Source organism: Ostrinia nubilalis, chromosome Z, assembly GCF_963855985.1.
Source record: "Ostrinia nubilalis chromosome Z, ilOstNubi1.1, whole genome shotgun sequence".
In the NCBI taxonomy this organism is placed as follows: Eukaryota; Metazoa; Arthropoda; class Insecta; order Lepidoptera; family Crambidae; genus Ostrinia; species Ostrinia nubilalis.
The window spans coordinates 10,547,086-10,567,633 of record NC_087119.1 but is presented as its reverse complement, the minus strand read 5'-3'; the positions used below and the strand labels follow the sequence as shown (position 1 = coordinate 10,567,633).

Genomic DNA, 20,548 nt, shown 5'->3' with positions numbered 1-20,548 from the left:
CCTCTTTTTTTCTGTTTGCGCTACAAGCTTTCGAAATTCTTTGAACCTAGCATACAATTATTTTTTTCGTTTTAGTAAAACTGCATTTCAGGATAAAGCTTGTTTTTAAAAAAGTTATTTTTTTATTATAATTTTATTTTACACTTTATAGTTGTATCTAAATCTCTGGGCCCTGGTCATCATTTAGCACGAAAGTGCTCGGGAAGTCGAATCCAACGAACCAAAACTCTATAAGTTTCCGCCGTTTCGTTTAGGAGTTCCTATGGCCACCTCCTGACTCCATCATCAGACCAGCTCAATGGTACCATAACATTGCATTGTCATCTAAGTTACATAAGTATACCAAATTTCAGCTCAATCGGTTGAAGAGAAGTGGTCTTAAATTCAGTTGCAAGATTTGTCCCACACATACTAACAAGTGAAGTCAATATAAAGCTTGTAAAAAAGACAGAAATAGCACATAAATATTACAAGGAATTTAAAAGTGAACTGAGCAGTGCTATCCTGTCGCAACAGTGCAATGGGACTCCACTCAGCATATGCCGTGGCCCACGGTGGGGAAGGCCATGACGCTGGTTTTCAGTGGGCCCCTGAAAATAACTCTAGATACACGCCAATGATACAAGGCGGCTCACCTTGACGGTGTCGCTATCCAGCACGCGCACGATGACCGAGCGATGCCAGTAGCCCTCGAACACGCTGCTGCAGTAGTGGCCCACGCACACGGCTCCCACCGCTAGCACGCGTCCTTTGCCCTGGCCAAACCTGTAGTAATCCCTGCGGACACCGACAGAAATCGATTATACATCTTCTATCTTCATAAGTATATCTATAAAAGCGAAAGGTCACTGACTCACTCACTCATCACGAAATCTCAGAAACTACAAGTGCTAGGAGTCTGAAATTTTGCATAGGGGTTCCTTTTAGAACGTAGGTGCTCACTAAGACGGGATTTTGCAAAATCCAACCCCTAAAGGGGTAAAACGGGAACCACGCGTACGAAGTCGCGGGCGGCCGCTAGTAGTTCATAAACATACGCCCCGATAGTTTCGTCGGCTTCCAATTTGTATGAAGACTATATCAAAATGTGCGCACTTCCATACATGTTCATTAACAGTCGGACCAAACTATCGGTCGACAAAAAGTCAGTATACTCTGCGGGGGGGCTTAGTCCAGTCCACGGACCGTACTGCGTAGCTAGTAGCTACTATTAGACGCGTATTCTTCATTGTACTCTTGTTGTAAAGCACCTACAGAAATACTGCATTCTTTAATACGGTTTACAAATTATTTAACTTATACGTTTTAAAAATGAAGTAGGTGGATCTTTTTGTATAAACATTATCAAAAATACCAAAAAAATCCAGGCGGTACAGCCAGTAGTGCAAGGGTGAGTACACCTCGCCCCTCGCCTGCAGCATGGCGCCGGCGGCCAGTGTACTCACGTCATGTCATCCATCATCTCGCTCAGGGCCTCCTGGAACCGCTCGCCCAGGCGTTGCAGCCAGAAGTGCGAGGGTGAGTACACCTCGCTCCCTCGTCGCCTGCAGCATGGCGCCGGCGGCCAGTGTACTCACGTCATGTCATCCATCATCTCGCTCAGGGCCTCCTGGAACTGCTCGCCCAGGCGTTGCAGCCAGAAGTGCGAGGGTGAGTACACCTCGCTCCCCGCCGCCTGCAGCATGGCGCCGGCCGCCAGTGTACTCACGTCATGTCATCCATCATCTCGCTCAGGGCCTCCTGGAACCGCTCGCCCAGGCGTTGCAGCCAGAAGCGCGAGGGTGAGTACACCTCGCTCCCCGCCGCCTGCAGCATGGCGCCGGCCGCCAGTGTACTCACGTCATGTCATCCATCATCTCGCTCAGGGCCTCCTGGAACCGCTCGCCCAGGCGTTGCAGCCAGAAGTGCGAGGGTGAGTACACCTCGCCCCCCGCCGCCTGCAGCATGGCGCCGGCGGCCAGTGTACTCACGTCATGTCATCCATCATCTCGCTCAGGGCCTCCTGGAACTGCTCGCCCAGGCGTTGCAGCCAGAAGTGCGAGGGAGAGTACACCTCGCCCCTCGTCGCCTGCAGCATGGCGCCGGCCGCCAATGTACTCACGTCATGTCATCCATCATCTCGCTCAGGGCCTCCTGGAACTGCTCACCCAGGCGTTGCAGCCAGAAGCGCGAGGGTGAGTACACCTCGCCCCTCGTCGCCTGCAGCATGGCGCCGGCGGCCAGTGTACTCACGTCATGTCATCCATCATCTCGCTCAGGGCCTCCTGGAACCGCTCGCCCAGGCGTTGCAGCCAGAAGCGCGAGGGTGAGTACACCTCGCCCCCCGCCGCCTGCAGCATGGCGCCGGCGGCCAGTGTACTCACGTCATGTCATCCATCATCTCGCTCAGGGCCTCCTGGAACTGCTCGCCCAGGCGTTGCAGCCAGAAGTGCGAGGGAGAGTACACCTCGCCCCTCGTCGCCTGCAGCATGGCGCCGGCGGCCAGTGTACTCACGTCATGTCATCCATCATCTCGCTCAGGGCCTCCTGGAACCGCTCGCCCAGGCGTTGCAGCCAGAAGTGCGAGGGAGAGTACACCTCGCCTCTCGTCACCTGCAGCATGGCGCCGGCGGCCAGTGTACTCACGTCATGTCATCCATCATCTCGCTCAGGGCCTCCTGGAACTGCTCGCCCAGGCGTTGCAGCCAGAAGTGCGAGGGTGAGTACACCTCGCCCACCACCACTCGCACCGAGGCGCCGCTGGCCAGCGAGTCCAGCGGCTCCGAAGGGATGACCTCCGTCATCCCCATGCAATCCTCCGGAAACACGCTTCGATCCTGCGCCACGGACACGTACATCTTTTAAGTCCTAAATAGGCATTCCATATGTTTATTATGGCATTTCAAAGACCTCTTTATTATAGACACATTAGTAAATAAATATTACTTCGCTTCGCTTATTACTCCCCGAGATATCACTCTTTGAAAATCACATTATTGGGCCTTTTCCAAAAACGCTTCGTACGAAACGTCACGAGTGCTTTATTATTTTGGACGAATTAACGATAAAAAATTCAACTTAGAATTCGATTTAAAAAAAATTAAAGGTATAATGGATTGCCAATGATCTTAAAAACATCTCTAGCTTCTCTTCTTCCCAATGATATATCACACGTAGTAGTTAGATTACATTATGTGAGACGCAGGCCAGCTTCTTCGTTGTGGATAAAAAAACATACTCTTGGTTAGTACTTATAAAATGGATTGTCGATACAGCAACTGTTGGACTTACATAGGGGATACCGGGCAGCGCGTCGTCGGGGTCGAATGGGGGGGTCGGAGGCCTGGCGCACTCCACGCTGAGCAAGCGTCGCACTTTCAGCCGCCAGCGTTTTGCGCGAAATTCATGATGCCAGTCAAGCTCTAACGCCAGGGCCTCGATGTCCGGGTATCCGAAACGTTTGAAGTCCAGCTCTTGCCGGTACCGTTGTCTGCAGAAGCGGCAGAACGATCAGAACCATCGTTACCAGATGCAGTTACACTATGCGCGAAATTGATCGAATCAGATAGTGTAATTCAGTTCGTTTCGCCGGGAGTCGCCAATACTGTGCCAATACTTAATATTCGCGTTTCGGTTCGATCAATTCCACGCATAGTGTAAATCCGCCACTACGCAACAGTGCTGCAGTGCCACTGCACTGGAAATGTGTGGCCTTGATAAATATAATATTATATATAGTCGAGTTATTGTAAGTCCACGTAATTAATTTGATTTTAAATAACATCTATTATGTTATAGTGCATAACTTGTGTTCGCACTAATCAATTTATTTGATTAAAATAATCACGAATAAAATAATTATTTAAATGGCTTTATATTTAAATCAATCATAGGATAAAGTTAAAATACTCATATATCATAATCATGATTAAGTAATTGTGTTTTACCCTTTCCCCGCTGAAACTTCTGGTACAAAGTCTTCCGACCTCCCCCGTAGGATATCAGTGCACCACCCCTACCGTTCCAGAGCCCTCTCTAACCAGCCCCACCCTCCAAAACACCCTCCTTGAAACTTCTGGCCCGAAGCGTCCTGCACCTCCCCAACCCGCAAAACCCCCTATAGTTTTGCAACCCCCGTCCAATCGCCTGCCCCCCTCCTGAAACTTAGGGAAAGTAGTCCCCTGAAACGTACCTGTATAATACCATCAAATCAGAGCACCAGACACCTTCAGGGTGTAGTTCATCCACAAGATCTCTTAATTTTGTCTTTAATTCGTCTAATACTGCTCTGTCCATTGAAGCTAAAAATAATGTATTAACATGAATAGGTAATAAACGAACGAAATAAGTAAATAGGTAGTGTCTAAATGTGTTTGTAGAAGGATCCAGAGTCACTTTTTCAAAAAATAGGTAGTTACGCTTGAGCCAAATTTTATGGCTATAAAACTGTTAAATTGGGATTAATTGTTATCCATCTGTTAAAAAGGACACGTATTATCATTATTTCGTTTTATAACCACAAAAATTGGTTTAATTGTTCCCAGAGGTGAGCCCCAAGTGAGGCCTTTTTTCAAGTCACATTTATGGTACCTGTTAAGTGTTTATAAAAAAAATAAATGTATTTTTCTTTAAGTTTATTTATTGGGCTTTCAAATAACACCAATATTGTTGGGGCACAATGATTGTGTCAGAAGAAAATCTTTAAAGTTCGCGTCGCGGGAGGTGTGGTTTATTTGATGTTGAGTATATTTCAAAAGCAAACAATTACTTCATCTAAAGTCACTTTAATATTTTCTTTTAAGGGATTTTTGTTAATTTAAGAAATTTTATAATACATGAGTTAAATGACTACTGACTACTAACTGATGTATCTAATCTAAACGGTTATAGTTTTCCTTGAAAGTTCATGAAAAGCAGTATTATTGTGAATTTTTCAAGATTTTTCAAGCCAACAGTTTAGATTTTAGAGGACGCCCTACTCGAACAAAAATTGGCACTTTTATAATTTGCAAACAGATCCCTATGGAAAAATAGTCTTAGAAACCCCTAAGCCATTTTAAAAACCTATCCAACAATATCCCACACGATGGGGTAGAAGATGAAAAAAAAAATTAATTTTCAAAATTTTATTTTACCGTTTTATCAGCGTGATTAATATAAGTACATACCTCCACAAAATTACAGCTCTCTAGTGCCAACATTTTCCAAGCAAAACCTCGGACAGACAGACAGACATCGAAACTATAAGGGTTCCTTGTCAGGACTACGGAACCCGAAAAAGGGTAATTATTACTAATGATAAGTCATGCCTCAAATGTTTTGTCCTTAAGACACGGAAACTAATCTTTAATTTTATAACTAAGATACGAGGAAATGAGAAGACTTCTTAAAATGCCCGTTTTCACCATCAATCCCTAATTTTTAAGTGACCCTGAAACCTAAATGAAAACAAAATTCCTGTTAAGTGTTACCATAGTGGTCACTTAAAAATTGATGGTGAAATGGGGCATAAGTCATTTTTTTTAAATGCCACCTGAATAAGAAAGAGCAATTATAATTCTCTACGGAACAAAAAATACACCTATTATTATTTAAAGTTATATTAATTTGATCTAAGTTTTATTATCTACAGGGTGGAAACGATAAGTGATCTCACTCGATTATTTCTAAACTATGCAAGATATCCAAAAACTAGTTGCTGATCCTGAAAGTGCTTCATGAGCTCTATCAAACGGTACAATAATAGGTTAAAGAATAAAATGAATCTTTCCGAAAATTCAATGTTTCCGGCTTCCATACATTTGGTACAACCTCATAATATTAAAAACTACAAAAGATATCGTAAAAGTGGTTACTAATCCTAAAAGTGCTTCAGGAGCTCTATCCAATGGTATCAATATTAAGTTACAGAATAAACTGAATCTATCTAAAAATCTCTTGATAATATTATAGCAAATTTTATAGCAAGTGAAGCCTAAAACTAATGTTTTCCATAAATAATTTTAAATAAGAATGCAATTTACGAGTTCATTTAAAGTTTTAAAAAAATTACACTTCTAATATTGAGTGGTTGGCATACATTTAGTATGGTAGCTGGAAACCTTGAATTTTCGGATAGATCTCGTTTATTCTGTAACCTTTTATTAGTACCGTTTGAAAGAGCTCGTGAAGCACTTTCAGGATCAGTAACCATTTTTTCGATATCTTGTATAGTTTTGAAATAATCGAGTGAGATCACTTATCGTTTCCACCCTGTATACACGTACTTATTTCGACAACAATTTACTAATCAGTTCAGCATATGCATCGGACCAGGGATGTTAAGGATATCCGTAACCGTAACCGAAACTTTCGGATATCCGAAATAAAAAAATATCCCTAACCGTAACCGATTCAAAAGTTTCGGATAGTTTCGGATGTAGTTTTTTTGTATAGCATTATAAATATGTAAAGGCATAACAGCCTGATTTACCTTGGCTTTATAATGCCATCTAGTATCAATTTTTATTTTTTTATTACGTTTTATTCGATGTAAAGTGTGCGGCCATGAATGAACCGTGTTGGACAACGATTGCAAATTGCATTCCGGATATCCGAAATAAAAAAAATATCCGTAACCGTAACCGAAACCGATATAATATTATACATATATCCGTAACCGTATCCTTAACCGAAACTACATATCCATAACCTCCCTATCGGACATAGGTCCGGCGATATTTACAGCAAACAAAGCATATCCGTTTTTTGATGGTCCGTCTCGTCCAGTGAAAAAACGGATGTCTGCAAACCAGGGATGTTATGGATATCCGTAACCGTAACCAAAACTTTCGGATATCCGAAATAAAAAAATATCCGAAACCGTAACCGTAACCAATTAAAAAGTTTTGGATAGTTTCGGATGTAAGCAAGCAGTTTAAATTGTTTTTGTATTGCATAACAGCCTGATTTCCCTTTATAATGCCATCTAGTACTCGTATATAACTTTTAAATACTTTTTATTCGATGTAAAGTGTGCGGCCATGAATGAACCGTGTTGGACAACTATTGCAAATTGCATTTTAAAGCACAGATATCCGTAACCGTAACCGAAACTTTCACATATCCGAAATAAAAAAATATCCGTACCTAACCGTAACCGAATTGGCCACACTCTCCGAAGGGACCCCGATCACATCCCTAAGCAGGCTCTGGATTGGAATCCCCAAGGAAAACGCAAACGTGGTCGACCCAGGCAAACTTGGCGGCGCTCTGTAGCGGACGAGGCGAAGAAGATCGGTAAGACCTGGAGCGAGATCAAGCGAGAAGCTAAAGACCGAACGAGATGGAGGACTGTTGTGGACGCCCTCTGCCCCATCTAGGGGACATAATATATAGGACCATAAGTCAAGTAAGTCAACCGTAACCGAAACCGGTATAATATTATTCCTATATCCGTAACCGTATCCATAACCGAAACTACATTTATCCATAACATCCCTTGCAAGTCGCCATCGCCAACAAGTGACGTGCATGCGTTACATATTTAACTGATTGTCGATAAAATAAAATCGACTGAAGATTAGAAAACAACATTTTAGAGCATTATTTTCTTACTGATTCTGTAAATATGGCAAGAATGCAACGTAACATCGTGTATATATTCATTGTCATAATTAAAATAATTGCAAGAACAATTTGATAAAAATTAAATTTATTTGAATAAGGATTAATAAAAAATATACTTACCATTTTCTTCTGCACTGTCACTTACTGATTGGTGGTGATCTGGTATACTACGTCTTTGCTCTTTGCTAAAAAGTTATCGTGTTATTTATAAGTGATACTATACACAATTAGTAAATGCGTGCAAACATGAGGTGCGATGGTATTAGGCAATAATAAGAATAATTATAAAAATTACACTTACAATCTTACATTTGTTGTCAATTTTAATGTTATTACTGGATTATCCTCTGGCCCGTGAAACTGAAAATAGTTTTTATTATACATACTTAAAATATTATTTAATAACAACCTAAGATATCTTATTAAAATCCTAGTTCAATTTTATACTTTTACCAAAATACAAATCACTCAATGGCATAATATAAGTCTGTAATCTATAGGTACATTTAACCGGGAAGGAAAAAGGAATAGAGGTAGACAGACAAAAAGATGGGAATTGGGAGGATGACGAGATGTGAGGATGACATTCGTGATATAAGACCAACCGCCACAACAAACGGAGAAGCATGAAGATATTTTGAGGAGCTGGCTCATGTCCAAGGACAAACTGAAGATTAAATTAATATATTTGGTAAATATTACGCAATAATACGCAAGAAAGCTTCTCTGTCTATTTCCGTTTTTGCTCTCGCTCTCATCAATGGTGATTTGCGATAGAACTAGACGACATGACCGGCAATGAGCAATTAACACTGTTACCGATAGTACAGTCGAGTTCATCAATAATAATATATTGGCAGTGCCAATGTTTAAAAATATTTTTTGCCTTTTCACAATGGTATAATATTTCAATACTAACTCAAACAGTAATAAAATGCTGCGGTAGCGCAGTATTGACTACGCTACTGTGCTACAATATTTGAAAACATTAGGCACTGCCAATATATTTATGATCTCGACTGTACTGTACCTACTTCACTTTGCGTACCTTCGCCTCGGCGGTCGGACAAAGTGTTATACGGTAAGTTTGAAAACACTTTTAAAAATAAAAGATTTATTGATTTGAACACTGATTAACTTGTTTACAAATGTTTGGATTTAGACTTAGAATCTAAATTTAGAACAGAATTATGATGTGACTTGTGTCGATGTAGAATTATAACTAACTGTATCACAAGACGTCCTGAGACTTTATTTAAACAATACATTAAGTATTAATAGTAAACATAATTAGCAAGTTATACCAGGCCTGTTCATCTCCGCGAGTTTACATCGAAAACAAAACACGCACGATGGCCCACCTACAGGATACTATTCGACAAGGCCTCACATACGAGCGAACATTGACTCACGCACGCGTATTCTTGTGTATGATGGAAGAAAATAAAGAAAATGGTGTACTAAATACTGTGCAGTATTTAACTGCCTAAATAATAATAAAAACACAAAATGTACTTTTTTAAGTTGCCTCAAGACACTGAGAGGTAAATAAGTAGTTAATATTATTCATGATAATTCATGCTAAATCATGTATTTCCTCCGCCATTTTCCGCAGTTTGGCACCTCACGTCACATCATTTTACCGAAGTCAGCCCTATAGCTTCGGCGCAGTGCCGATCACTGACGTTTGTCAACAAAATGGTGCTTGACTCTTGAGACAGGCTAAATTACACCATATTGTTAATGACATTGAGCATACATTTTTTTAAATATCTTCGCGAAGTAAAACTTCTGTACGTAGTACCAGGCCTGTTCATCTCCGCGAGTTCACATCGAAAACAAAACACGCACGATGAGGCGATTCGACAAGGCGTCACATACGAGATACGAGCGAGCATTGACACACGCACGCGTACTCTTGTATTATGGAAAAAAATAAAAAAATACTGTGTAAAAAATACTGTGCAGTATTTAACTGCCTAAATAATAATAAAAACACACAATGTACTTTTTTTAAGTTGCCTGAAGACACTGAGAGGTAAATAAGTGGTTATTGTTATTCATGATAATTCATACAAATTCATGTATTTCTTCCGACATTTTCCGCGATTTGGCACTTCACGTCACACATTAGTTTGCCGAAGTTCACCGAGCCAGCTATTGTCAATTATTATAGGTGTCAAACAGGATAGGGTCTTTGCGCTGGTTTTCGTCCAACTATCGGAGTTACCAACTTTGTGATCTTAAAATACCCTTACATAAATGTATCATATTATTTTATGTCGTTCGAGTGCTCATAAAGGCAGTCAACTAAAGTCCATACTGCAACGCACACACAATCCGCACCGTAACGTAAACGCCTTGCCTCGCCGATGACAGCGCGCGAAGGGCAATGACAGCTCGCAAAACACTGACGTATATCAATGTCTCATGGACTTGGCGTAACTTTAAAATAAACGTACTCGGTAGGTACATTACGCACACACTTACACGCATTATAAATACATACACGATTTAAGAAAACAACATGGCCGCAATATAGGCAATCAGCTGACAGGTATTTGTGTGTGTGTGTGTGTGCGTGTAGTTGTCAGCTGATTGCCTATAAATATGTTGTTTTCTTAAATCTTGTATGTAGGTACCTACTCGGCACATGTCAGGTAGTTAGTGACGTCACATGAAAATGTTGCCAGAATGAGTACTGACCAAACATTTTCTATTTCTTTTTTTTATACATCACCAGGGGTAAGTTAGAAAGAGATAAACAGCTGTTTGTCATTAATTTGTCGAATTTTTGTATAGATCTATATTTCCTCTCCACTATTACCTCCATGTCACAAAAGGCGATACGTTGTTGATCCCTTTCCGAGTTGATTTGCCTGCTATATGACCTGAGCTATGCTTTAAAAAAATGACCCTTAGTCATCTAAGATTTAATTTTGTATGAAGAAGTTTAATAAACACTTAAAATTGTGTTTATAATGCTATCAATTAGACATACGTGCCAAAAACTTTTCCTGTCAGCACGTTTTTTTTCTAGCGCGATGATTTCTGCAATGTACCGGTGACCGGTGTATGGCCGCGCATTTAAGTAATTTTTTGGAACTCACTACTTTTTAAATTACATTTTCATTTAGGTAGAACTGTTGCTTAGGCATTATAGATTGCAACAAAACTAGCGCGGGATGGCTACTGCCTTGTGTGAATACAATACTTTGTATTCAAATTTTACGCATGTGTTTATGGCAGCTCAGTGAAATGGACGAAAACCGAAGTTAGATAGAAAACCAGCACAATGACCCTACTTTCAAAAATTAATATTGCGATTTTATAAATCACTTAAACAACTTTATATTAATTTGCGGTACGAAGTACGCCGGGACAGCTCGTAAAACAAATTCATTATTTACATATTACTAATTTATCAACTTTGTTCATTGTTAGTTCATTAGTTGTTCGTGTTTCGTATGGGTTAGACCAAGAGCCGAATGCAAAAAATAAATGTTACTTAATTATATTAATCCTACAAAAAACGGACGGACGTGTGCAAGTCTAATAGCCAGTTTGAAAATGCCTCCCAGAGAATTTATATAATATATACGGAGTTTAGAAGCAAGTTTTACACATAACTTTGAAAAATTCCTTCAATTTAATCCAGGAAGACAAATATATAATTTATTTAAAACCTTACCTCCACAAACTCCGTGCTCTTGTTTTCCGGTAGAATATTTGTTAAAATTGTTTACCAGGCTACGCATATACGCAACAATAAAATACAATAACAGATGTTTTAAAGATTCTAAAAAAGAAATAAAAAAATATCTAAAAATTAGGCATCTATAATTTTTATTATAGATGCTTGCATAATTTTGGGTAAACAAAGTGACAAAGAAGCGTAGTCGTGACTGAGTATTTCGTTTCTTCTCAGCACTTGCCAAAATATGTTTGTCTCACAAAGCACTGATAGGGCAAAAAAATAATGAGACATTTTAAAGGCTCCTTATGAGCATTTTTTGAGATTTTATAAGAATCAATTTATGAAGTTAGATTTATCATAGTACTAGTGACCCGCCACTGCTCCACAATGTAGTACAATGTATTATTTATTATACCTTCCTCTTGAATCACTCTATTTAAAAAAAACCGGCCAAGTGCGAGTCGGACTCGCTAGGGTTCCGTACAAGCCAGTTGGTATATAACTTTGATTTTGTTACAGCTTAAAGGTACTATAGACCTGAGTATTTAATATGAATTTCAATTTAATACCTATACGCGTACATGAGGAAATAAGTAGCAACTTTAAATTTTTTTCAAATATATTTTAAAAAATCTGCTTACAAGATCTCGTTCAAACCAATTTTCGTTGGAAGTTTTCATGATGTACAATGTATGTACATATATATAAAATGATGTTAGAAACCTTAATATCATTTTTAAAGACCTATCCATAGATACCCCACACGTATGGGTTTAATGAAAACCAAAATGTATTGCTTTTTTCTATATTAATTTGTGTGAAAATCTTAATGCTGTTCACAGAATACATCTACATACCAAGTTTCATCAGTATTTTTCTTATAGTTTCGGAAAAAAAATGGCTGTTTCATACGGACGGACAGACAGACTATATGACGAATCTATAAGGGTTCCGTTTTTGCCATTTGGCTACGGAACCCTAAATACCGTATCAAAATCTGTTGCATAGTTTTAAAGATCTAAGCATACATAGGGACAGACAGACAGGAAAGCGACTTTTTTTTATAATTATTACGTAGTGATGATGGGCATATAGACCAAATAAAGACATTTTGATTTAAGGGGGGGACATCATAAGAGCCATTCATATTTTTATCAGAAAGTTAATAAATTAATATTTAAGTTTTTGAAATCTAAAACAGCCAGGAAATCAAAGAGGCAAAAATGATACCTTTGTGATTTTATAGGAATTTTATTGTAAAACACGGTCATATTAAACTTTTATAAAAAAATCCAGAGGTAAATGTTTTTTTTTCGAGAAAAATTTTTTCTAATCGTGTTTTCGAAAATATCATCCCATCACACATACGTTCTGTAATACATAATATTGAAAACAGTGCGAAATATCGTCAATTGCAGTTTTCACATACTAAGGGCCCATAATGAAATTAGTATAATGTTTGTTTATGTAATAAAATTTGGTTTGAAATACCTACTGAATTCAATTTTTATTTCTTACTAGCTTTTTGGCTTCGCCCACGTGAAATAAATTGTCACAGTTATGTGTGTTATAAAATATTTAGGTGCTAGCTCCTACACTATATAACTGGCGGCCGCATGTAGCTGCGCGTTGCCGCGAAGAGCAGTGAATGCAAGTGTGGTGCGCTAGATGGCGACACAGTAGCTTCTTGTAGCAGTCAGCCCTATGGCATCAAGACAGTACCGATCACTGACGTATGTCAACAAAACGGTGCTCGACTCTTAAGACAAGCTAAATTACACCATATTGTTGATGACATTGAGCATACATTTTTTTGAATACCTTCGCGAAGAAAAACTTCTGTACGTAGTACCACAGAATAATAATAAGTACTACGTACAGAAGTTTTACTTCGCGAAGGTAATTAAAAAAATGTATGCTCAATGTCATTAACAATATGGTGTAATTTAGCCTGTCTCAAGAGTCAAGCACCATTTTGTTGACAAACGTCAGTGATCGGCACTGCGCCGAAGCTATAGGGCTGACTTCGGTAAAATGATGTGACGTGAGGTGCCAAACTGCGGAAAATGGCGGAGGAAATTCAAGATTTAGCATGAATTATCATGAATAATATTAACTACTTATTTACCTCTCAGTGTCTTGAGGCAACTTAAAAAAGTACATTCTGTGTTTTTATTATTATTTAGGCAGTTAAATACTGCACAGTATTTAGTACGCCATTTTCTTTATTTTCTTCCATCATACACAAGAATACGCGTGCGTGAGTCAATGTTCGCTCGTATGTGAGGCCTTGTCGAATAGTATCCTGTAGGTGGGCCATCGTGCGTGTTTTGTTTTCGATGTAAACTCGCGGAGATGAACAGGCCTGGTAGTACTTATTATTATTCTGTGGTAGTACTTATTATTATTCTGTGGTTATACAAACTATACATTAAGAATTTATGATACACAAGTTATAGAAGATAATTATAGGTGTACTAGCTTTCCGCCGGACTACATTATATAGCTTATAAACCTCACGGAGCCCGAGACCTTACCAACGAATGCAAAACCGTGGAAATCGGTTCGTGCGTTCTGGAGTTATAGCGTCAGGAAGGGAAACCCAACTTATTTTTATATAGTAGATTGGATATGATATAACTAATGGTTAGAGGATCGTCCTCAAGATATTAAAGAACGGTTCTTTGAAAGCTTTTTATGAATTTGGAAACACATGCAATAACAGTTTTTTTGGATACGAGTACTTTTTGGGATAAAATTCGTTCCGCCTAGAGGCAATAAATGAGCAGATTGATGGGCAGGACACATTGCACGGATGAACCTTGCAGGGCCAGAAAAACCTTAAGATGAGTGGAGACCTCCCAGTGACAACCACAGCAGAGGAAGACCCCTAAAATATGAACAGATGTCAACGGGAAGCAGGCTAGGATTATGTGGATGCAAGTGGTGTAGAACAGAAGTCTATGTTCGAAAACGAACCCAAAAGTTGATATGATAGATTGAAATGTATCTTACCTCAAAGCAATCATTGAACATTTCTCTCAGGAACAAGACGGGGTCGTTGTATCCATGCTTGGCGAGCGGCAGCCGCTTGCCCGTCATGGCGTGGTAGCAGCGCAGCAGTGACCTCGCGTCGTGCTGCGTCTGCCTCAACTCCATCTCCACCAGCGATCGCAACATAGCCTTCAATTCGGTAATATCCATCGTGTGTTAGCTTCTATTTGCTAGCTAAAACAAGGAAATATTTAACGTTTAAAGTTACGCCACAGAATAATAATAAGTACTACGGTTACGTACGCGTATAGTTATTGATGTACCTATACAGGGTCATCTAAGCAATAATGTGCTGAAACATCCCAAAGTCGATGCAATTCCGCCGTTTCGTTTAGGAGTTCCTATGGCCACCTTCCAGTCCCATCATCAGACCAGTTATATTATACTTATTGTACCTACATATTATCATATTATCATTTATTCTAATTAATATTTGTCAAGTTTCATGATTCATGATGATGAGATTCCATTATTATGTATGTGTACAGGGAAAAAGACTTCCAATAAAACCTTGCATATATACTACCAATACTTGTTTTATTTGTCTTTCTTGGACAGTGCCAATCCATGTATGGAAGTTGGACCAAGTGCTGCCCAGAATGAAAATATAGTGCATTTTGTTCCTCAGGCCAATACTAATTTGTAAACCGGAGCGCACTGAAATCTATCCCTGGAGTTAAGAGAAAAAAAGAGTTTTGTTTTGAATTATTTACATACAAAATATCATGGATGTATACCTACTACGCATAAGATTTCGCGATTTTGTCATTAAATAACACTCGCTATGTTGAACTTAACCATACTGCATCCGTACACCTTACTTTAGTACGACTTCGACATTATTTATAAGCGATCAAGCGCTATTTTATTAGTTTAGTTAGTTGACCGAAATTAATTATTTACAAAATGGAGCAAGAAGTTTTAGCATACAATAACTTCAATAATCGATTGTAATACACCAATAAATTGATTTTTCGCAAGGATAGAGAACTAAAACTTCTTGCTTCATTTTGGAAATAATGATTTCTGTCAACTAACCAAACTATTGCAACAGCGTTAGATCTCTTATAAAGAATGTCTAAGTCGCACTAAAGTAAGGTGTACGGATGCAGTATGGTTAAGTTTAACATAGCGAGTGTTATTTAATGCCAAAGTCACGAAATCTTATGCGTAGTACGTATATATCGATGATATTTTGTATGTAAATAATTTAAAACAAAACTCTTTTTTTCTCTTAACTCCATTGATATATTTCAGTGCGCTTCGGTTTACACATTAGTATTGGCCTGAGGAACAAAATGCACTATGGGTTGATTCTGGGCAGCACTTGGTCCAGACCCTGGCACTATCCTTTAACAATACAATAAATTGTGCAGTGGTACATGACCAAGATGGAGAGTGAGTCTCTGGGCTGAAACGGATGCTGCCGCTGTCAATCCGAGATCTATTATACAGATAGAGCTGTATCCAGAGTCCAACACAATTACGCAGTTAGTTAAATACACAGGAATGCCTATGGTCACCTTCCAGTACCATCATCAGACCAAATCGCTGGTACCATAATATTGTATTGTCATCTAATCTGATCTACAATAATTGTAAGAATTAGAAGTGCGTGCGTGTAATTCAGGTTCTTAGATTCCATTACATAGTTACATACAGGTCGACCTAATAAAAGCGTTTTAAAGGCAGGTAAACTCAACAACATTCTTGGGAGTTACATTAGATTCTAAACAGTATATAAGTAGTAGGATCTGTTAAGCTAGCACCCATAACACAAGCATATTTGTTGCTTATTTTGTGGCTAGATAGCGCTGTATGAAATTGCCCAAAGATTATTTATTTTTGTTATTATTTTAGCCAAACATAAGGCGTCCATAGCACATACTGCTGAGCATAGGCCTCCAATGATTTCGAGATTAACAGATTGCCAGGGCCACAACCTCTATAAGCTCACTCTTCGCCTTGTGGGTGGACGTCTCAACAACGATAGCTTGGATAAGTGATACTGCTGGGTCGAGTCATCTAAAATACATCTGAGTGTCATAAGATGAAAGTCTACATCCAGTGTGTGTTACCAGTTACGTACATATTGTACTGAAAAGTGGCCTCTGATTATAGGCTTACGAACCTCAAAGTTGACTATGCTTAGTGTTTTTTATGCAATCAAATCTGAAATGAGAAGATCCGTAAACGATCTAAAGTTGCATGGAGGCATAGTCCAATGTATTAGTTAGCAAGCTGAAGTGATAATGGGCAGTACACATAGTATACACAAGTAATGGCCGATGGGATAGCAAGCTCAGTGTAGAATGTCCACTCACAACGGTGGACCGACGACCTCATAAAGGTGACCTTAAGGCAGGAAGGCGCTGGATGCGGGCCGCTACCAGCCGGTCATTATTAAACGTTGATATCTTGAAAACTACTTTACAAAAACGAGTCCCTCATCCAAATATAATTGGGTGTACCTATTTTCATATGAGTCTATGTTACAGACCTAAAATTGAAATTGATTTTTGTCCATATGAATCAGCCGAAGAATGCAATTTCGAAGAAGTGCCCACCTACAATATCACTATTTTGTTGCAATTTCTTACAAAACTTGCTCGCAAAAGACTAAGTTTCATATAAATCTAGATGTAAAATCATCAAACTTCTAACGCTCGTAACTCGGTTCAGACTGAGTTTAGGGTAACATATCATGTCATAATAAGTTTCGTTTATTATACTATTTTGTAATATAAAAAAGAAGGGTTGGTCGATGGCCGCGCGAAAAAAAAATGTGCCACCTTCCATACAAAATCTGGCATTGCCATTTTGCCTAGGATCGATATAATAATATTGGGCGTTTTCCTCGCGACAAACAAAGAATTTTGCTCGTCCGAGTCTCGAAATGTCAAAATTTCCTTGTAAGTAAATTTTCTACTTATACCTACCTATGTTGGTATATCTTTACTCCCTAGATACAACCAACTTCGATGTAATCAAAAGGATTGTGCGTTGCCATTTGTCGAGTAAAAGACTGTTTTTGAGCTCTATTGAAAATAAATTAGGAAAACACAAGTTAAACTTAAGTTTATTACCGAAATAGTGTATTCAAATTACGGAAGATGATTTCAAAATATTTCGTCACGCCCGCCTCGAATTACGTATTGTCTAATAGTACCTGTAGAAAAATGCGTACCAACGCGATATTTATAGGACCTCATCCCTAGTAAAACTTGACGTCATGCGCAGAGATTAGTGTTTCAGTCAAAATGGCCGATTGTAGTATTGTAATATTTTAATGATTGAAAATCTAATTAATCTAAATGTTTAAAAATATATATTATATTAATTTTCCCCAAAAGTCGTTAAATCGTCGATTTTTTGATACTGTCGTCACGCCTAACATTTCGAGCTACTTTTGACCCCTTCACAATTTATTCAAAACCTATTTAGCCTACATGCATGAAATTCGGCACATTTGTTAAACCATCTTTACTTACTTGTCCAGAATCCAAAATTTCATAAATGTAGCTCAAGCAGTTATTGATATTACCTATTGACGCTACAAATTTATCCAATTTTGGGTTCTGGACAAGTATAGGTAGAATTTTATGCATGGGCGTAGCCACGGTGGCAAGTGCCCCTCCCTGGCCAGAGCCAGGTACCTACTTACTAACTACAAAATTAATTTAATATCCGTAAGAAAGTTCACACTAAACAAAAAAATGCGAATTTAAAACAAAAAGCTCGGTCATGACAGATACAGGTTGCTATAGGTGCCTCCACTGGCCCTACCACACGGACAGTGGCTCTGCCACTCTAGCGGAGACGACAACAGCTCCATCAGCGAAAACTAGTCGTGCCAAAGTGCGTTCCGGCCCACAGTAGTTTGATTTTTAAAAAAGGTGGACTTGCTTGGCCGCGCGAGCCCGCAAAAAGTATTTATGTAGTAATGTTAGGCACCATAGGTACTTACGACTACATAAGGTTTGATCGCTACAGTTTGCAACAGTAGCCAGAAAAAAAATAAAAAAGATTTTTCTCCATACAAATTTTCTTGTCATATTTTTTTTAAGCATGAAAGGCTCGTTTTATCGAAAAATGCATAATGACAAATGTTGATCAGCATTCAAAATGCTATCCAAAACAATTTTTGTTTCGGTGAAATTATGACTTTCGATCGTATGTCCACCTATTTTTAAAATCAAACTACTGTGCGGCCCCAAGACGGCGCCTGCCTGCACAGTCCCCTGCTGCTGAGCCCTCCTCAGCGGCCATGGCTCCTGCCTCAAATCTGCCACCTACATCAAAGTGCCGCGCTCGAAAAACACAGGGCAATGCTTCATTTGCCTCCGCGCCTATCCAAATAGCTCCCGCCCTTGCCACCGCCGCCAGCGTCCATGGATGCTGGTCAGAGGTGGCAAAACGTGGGAAAAAGAAAAAGCACAGCGACAAAGCCCCATCGGCTAAAACTCAACAGAAGACTGGCTTTGGTCGCGTGAGGGAAATGTCCACCACCAAGGGGTCAAAAGTAGCTCGAAATGGTTTGTATAATTCTACACACAACTGCTAAAAATTACCTTATGAGTTCTTTTTTCTTTGATCGTGGCAGAACACGCTGCCGGGTGCCTAGATGCTGAAGAATAAAAATTAACGCGTCGCTTAATCTTCCATATGGTGGTAAAGAAATTAGTTTTTGTGGCAACCATACAGAGTCGCAAAGTTGAAATTCCTAAAGAACATCAAAACCTATAAAAATACCAATTTTCAAAACTCTATTAACGTAAATTTATACCAAATGACTGGACTATTAAGAAAAAACATGATAAACGATATACGTGCCTATATTTGAGAGTTGCCCTCGATTTCCCTAGGATCCCATTATCAGACCCTGACTTGGTGACAATGGGACCACCTCGAGAGTATACCCTATCGAACAAAAAAATATTTGGAAATCGGAGTTCTACGCGTAACATACCTAATACATACAAAAAAATTAAAAACACTCGAATAGAAAAGGAATAAGCGTGCTGATTTAAGTTTTCTACAAATTAAAACATGTCTCAATAAACATTTCAGCAGGACTACTTACATTTTCAGAATATCAGGTATTTTGTTGTTGCTGAGTCCGTGAGATTGTTCCAAGTGATTTATTGATTTTTCTCCGGTCGCGCCCAGAGACGCGCCGCCGCGCCTGTCGGCACCGGCACAGATCAGTAAAGCCGGGTACTCATTTTTAGCGAGCTGTAATATAAAAGTTACCATTGCATCCTCTGTAACCAAAAAACATAGTATGTATGTGGTTTGCCTAATAACGTAGGTACACACTATGTTTTTTGGTTACAATGCATACAACGGTTACGGTTACAGCTCACTATTGAGTATCTGGCTTAATAATAGGGATAGGGCTACTGAAGTAGTGTAGGGTAGGGTGCGCAATACGATAATCGGTTTTTTACCGGTCTTAATCGGTCCATTTGTAAAAACGATAATTATGGAAAAAAATATCGATAATTACTGCAATTCTATAAAACAAAAATTTCAACAGATACAGTAACTACGTTATTTTGCTTAAAAGGTCTCAAAGAACAATCGGGCATTATGTATGAGCTTTGTCCCCAGAACTGTAGCACTTTTAAACCTACCTACCTTTTATGATAGTAAGTACGTCATGCTAATACTATAATTTTATTATTATCAAGTCTGTTAAGTCTCAGAAAAAAGTTATGACAAAAAATTAAAAATCATATTAAACCTCAAAAAATACACATTAAATCACTTTTACCAACTTAAAATGGTATCACGACAGCTTGATCCCGGGACAAATCGACTCCTGCGACAACCCGACCCCTGTGACAACTCGATTTTTTCAACACTCAACACTTTTGACTTACTTCAAACGGTATCACGACTGCTGGACCCTACGACAGTTCGACCCCGATGACAACTGAACCCCTGCGACAACTCGATTAAATTAATTTTAACCTACTTCAAACGATGCTCGACCCTACGAAAACTCGACCCCTGCGACAAGACTACCATGCACTGTGACAATTTGACTCCAAAATATTCAACTATGATACTTATTGCAAACCATTTATCTATCTATTACTTATAATAAATCTGTAGAGAGGTCAATAATTCTGTACATGAAATATATTTTCAAAATAACTATCAGGGGGTGATTAGTGATCGATACTGATGCCAAAAATGCAATCA

The 20,548-nt window shown here is 39.1% G+C and overlaps 2 protein-coding genes across 2 annotated transcripts in view; one reads left to right on the top strand and one right to left on the bottom strand.

Moving 5' to 3' along the window:
• Positions 1-20,548, top strand: part of LOC135086941 (uncharacterized) — a 422,922-nt gene that overhangs the window by 196,703 nt on the left and 205,671 nt on the right. The window lies entirely within an intron of this gene.
• Positions 2,622-14,504, bottom strand: LOC135087076 (uncharacterized). The gene is made up of 6 exons (XM_063981920.1): positions 14,300-14,504; positions 7,889-7,947; positions 7,708-7,772; positions 4,172-4,280; positions 3,271-3,469; positions 2,622-2,816 (listed from the first exon to the last, which is right to left on the bottom strand). The coding sequence occupies exons 1-6, from the start codon at positions 14,486-14,488 to the stop codon at positions 2,622-2,624; spliced, it is 816 nt and encodes a 271-aa protein (XP_063837990.1). The 5' UTR covers positions 14,489-14,504.

Bases quoted from the DNA above. Each gene is read 5' to 3' on its own strand.
- LOC135087076 (XM_063981920.1), bottom strand. From the start codon at position 14,488: ATGGATATTACCGAATTGAAGGCTATGTTGCGATCGCTGGTGGAGATG. The intron at 7,948-14,299 runs GTAAGATACATT...AACTATTTTCAG, and splicing joins TGTTCAATGATTGCTTTGAG to TTTCACGGGCCAGAGGATAA. The intron at 7,773-7,888 runs GTAAGTGTAATT...ATAACTTTTTAG, and splicing joins TTGACAACAAATGTAAGATT to CAAAGAGCAAAGACGTAGTA.